The sequence below is a fragment of the Condylura cristata genome, unplaced genomic scaffold (assembly GCF_000260355.1).
Source record: "Condylura cristata isolate star-nosed mole 26May11 unplaced genomic scaffold, ConCri1.0 scaffold00011, whole genome shotgun sequence".
Classification (NCBI taxonomy): Eukaryota; Metazoa; Chordata; class Mammalia; order Eulipotyphla; family Talpidae; genus Condylura; species Condylura cristata.
In genome coordinates this window covers 17,732,617-17,735,418 of record NW_004567112.1, presented here as the reverse complement: position 1 = coordinate 17,735,418, position 2,802 = coordinate 17,732,617, and the positions used below count along the sequence as shown (strand labels likewise).

Here is a 2,802-nt window from a genome sequence, read left to right as displayed (position 1 = left end):
CGCCACTATTTGATAGCCGCTGTGAGTCTGTAGGCAAGAAGTGCCTCCTCGCGCTGCTTTCCCCTCAGCTTCATTCTCGAGACTGCCCTGAAACAACTCTAAAGCTCGTAATACCAAGGCAGCCAGGCACGGGAGACCCCGAGCCTGCCGTGGCTTCCCTGAATCAGCCCCACTCACTCAGACACGGTCACCGCTGGTTCTAGTAAAATGGCAAAGACTTTATTTATCGGAGAAAGAGGCCTTGGGTACAATCCGGGAGGGAGCAGGTAGGGCAACAGCAGGGGAAGGGTGCTGGGGACCCACCCTCATCCGGTCACCCTTGTCTGGCCAAATCGAGCTAGGAGCAGGACATTGGAGACTGCAAGACAGACCCCAGCTTCGGAGGAGGTGGGGTGAGGACTTAGGTCGCCTCCTCTCAGTCTCTGTCACATGCAAAAAAATTCTAAAAAGAGTAAAAAATAATTCTAGGACTTTGGGTTCTGTTTTCGTCGGTTGGGTTTCCCCCTGCTTTGTCCCTAACACTGGGGCCCAACAGTCAGTCCAAGGAAACCGAGTGAGGGTGGGGAGGAATCTTAAAAATAGCGTTAGTGAGCATTGGGAGGCAGAACTGGCATCGAAAACAGAGTTCTCTCGAGGAGGGGAGGGGAGAGAGAAAAGATCGATTTGAAACTTGCAAGTCAGGATCCGGCTGCCCCCCTCGGCCCCTTTCCACGTAGGGAAAAAAGGCAGAGGGAAATAAATGAAGTCAACTGCAAGAGGCCTACAGAGGCGAGGAGGAAGCGGCCGGTGCATTCGCCACATGCAGAGAAAAATCAAAACAGTTGGGGCGGCCCCTTCTCCAGACCGCGGGGTTAAGTGTTCGCTACCCTCCATTCTGCCTCGCCGTCAGCAACCCGCAGCCTGAGCGCTCTGAGAACATGGAAATCTCCGAGATTTTAAAAAACAAAAGAAAGGGAAAATGTCAGGCTGTGATGGGAAGAACCCTATATATAGGTTTAAATATTTATACAGAAGCCGTACAGAATTGCACGGCAAGGGCTCGCTGAGCTGCGGAGGCCGCGAGCGGCGGCCGGCCGGCCGGCCGGCCAGCCCGGATTTATTGCTTCGAGAGGGAAGAGGCGGCTGACGAGAGCCGAGTCCGGGCCAGGAACTGGGGAGAAGGCGGGAGTTGCAGAGGAGGTCCCAGCTCCCCTCCGTGGTCTGGTCCGGGAGGCGGCGGGAGTACCGATGCTAGGGGCCTGGACTGCTGGAAGAGCCCGGACGCCTCTCAATCGTCCACGTCGATCTCTTCATCTTCCTCGTCCTCTGAGCAGTCCTGGCTGCTGACCGGCTGGTCAGCGAGCGGGGAGGCGGGTGAGAGCTGCAGGGGTCCGGCGCCCGGGGCCTGCGGGGCGCCTGGGGGGAGCGCGGGAGAGCCAGGCCTCGACTTGGCCCTACCACAACCGCCGCCCCCGCCGCCGGAGGCCTCCGAGTTCTGCTCGAGTTCGGCCAGAGCCACGATGTCCATCTGCCCGCTGGGGCCCAGTTTCTTGGCGGACTCCACGTCGGCCTTCATCTCCTCCAGGTCTCGCTTGAGTTTAGCGCGCCGATTCTGGAACCAGGTGATGACCTGAGCATTGGTGAGGCCCAGCTGCTGTGCGATTTGGTCGCGGTCCGCAGGGGACAGGTACTTCTGGTAAAGGAAGCGCTTCTCCAATTCATAGATCTGGTGGTTGGTGAAGGCCGTGCGGGACTTTCTTCGCTTCTTGGGGGTCTGCCGCTGCCCAAAGATGGTCATCCCGTCGCGGCCTGCGAGGAAACCATAGTAGAGGCTTGCGCTAGGGGAGAGGAGACCCCACCCAGGCTCCTGCTTTCCCCACCCAGGCCCATGGGCTTTCTGGCTGCCACTGTTCCCTTCTCAGATTTGATCCAGCCTCCAGAACTAGGCAACCCACCTTCTCCTGTCTCTCATCTACTGAAGGTCTTAAGAAAAAAATATTTTGGTCTCTACTTCCACCTCCACCCACCCAAGAGTTGGTTGGAAAGACCCGAGGTCGCTAGAGACCCCCGGAGACAGACGGGGTGCCCTGACAGTAGTGTGGATATTGGTTCTATAAACCCAATCACCCCTACCCAAAAAGGTCCCAGTACAAGGCTCTCTGTCGACTCCTCCAGGAACAGGGCTAGGCTTTGGGGAGCAGGAAGAAGTCCTGCAGAGCACCAGACCGCAGAGGTCTTGGGTTCTTCCCAGATCTCACGGGTCACTAGAGGTCTTTAGGAAACAGGGTCTGGGTTCTACCCCACCTACATCCACTGCCCCAGCAGCTAGGGCTGAAGGGCCCTGACTGCTGACAAGGGAGGTGGTGAGCAGAGGCACTGGGAAGGAAGCAGGAGGCTCCGGGAGCGGGGTGCCCAGTGCTGGGCGCAGAGGAACCCACCGGCGGCGCCTACCTTCGGCTGCCTGCAGGACGCTGACCTCCAGCCCCTTAAAGGTCTTGCTGGCAAGCTCCTCCAGCGCACAGAGCGGCGAGGTCTGCGAGAGCAGCGCGCGGCCCGCCAGGGGCAAGCCGCCCGGCGCGTGCTTGTCCGCGGCCGCCAGCAGGTGCGCCGCCCCGCACAGCGAGTAACTTCTTCGCACAGACGGCTTGTTGAGGATGTCCTCGATGCTGAACGGCGTGAGAGGCTTGTTGGAGTTGGCGGGCGGCGGCAGGTGGTCCAGCGGGCTGCGCCTCCGCTCCTCCCCTGGCGCCGCCTTGCCATCCTCCTTCGAAGTCATCTCGGCCTCGTTTGGGGGCCCGGCCGGGGCGGCTCGGGCCGCGGGGA

At 60.0% G+C, this 2,802-nt stretch overlaps 1 protein-coding gene across 1 annotated transcript; it reads right to left on the bottom strand.

The window, feature by feature from the left end:
- Positions 1 to 972: 972 nt before the first annotated feature.
- On the bottom strand, positions 973 to 2,796 carry LBX1 (ladybird homeobox 1). The gene is made up of 2 exons (XM_004680521.1): positions 2,431 to 2,796; positions 973 to 1,788 (listed from the first exon to the last, which is right to left on the bottom strand). Exons 1-2 carry the CDS (start codon positions 2,753 to 2,755, stop codon positions 1,268 to 1,270), a joined length of 846 nt encoding a protein of 281 aa, XP_004680578.1. The 5' UTR covers positions 2,756 to 2,796; the 3' UTR covers positions 973 to 1,267.
- Between the last annotated feature and the right edge of the window lie 6 nt (positions 2,797 to 2,802).

Coding starts and splice junctions, on each gene's coding strand:
- LBX1 (XM_004680521.1), bottom strand. CDS start 2,755: ATGACTTCGAAGGAGGATGGCAAGGCGGCGCCAGGGGAGGAGCGGAGG. Junction 1,789..2,430: donor CGTCCTGCAGGCAGCCGAAG/GTAGGCGCCGCC, acceptor GTTTCCTCGCAG/GCCGCGACGGGATGACCATC.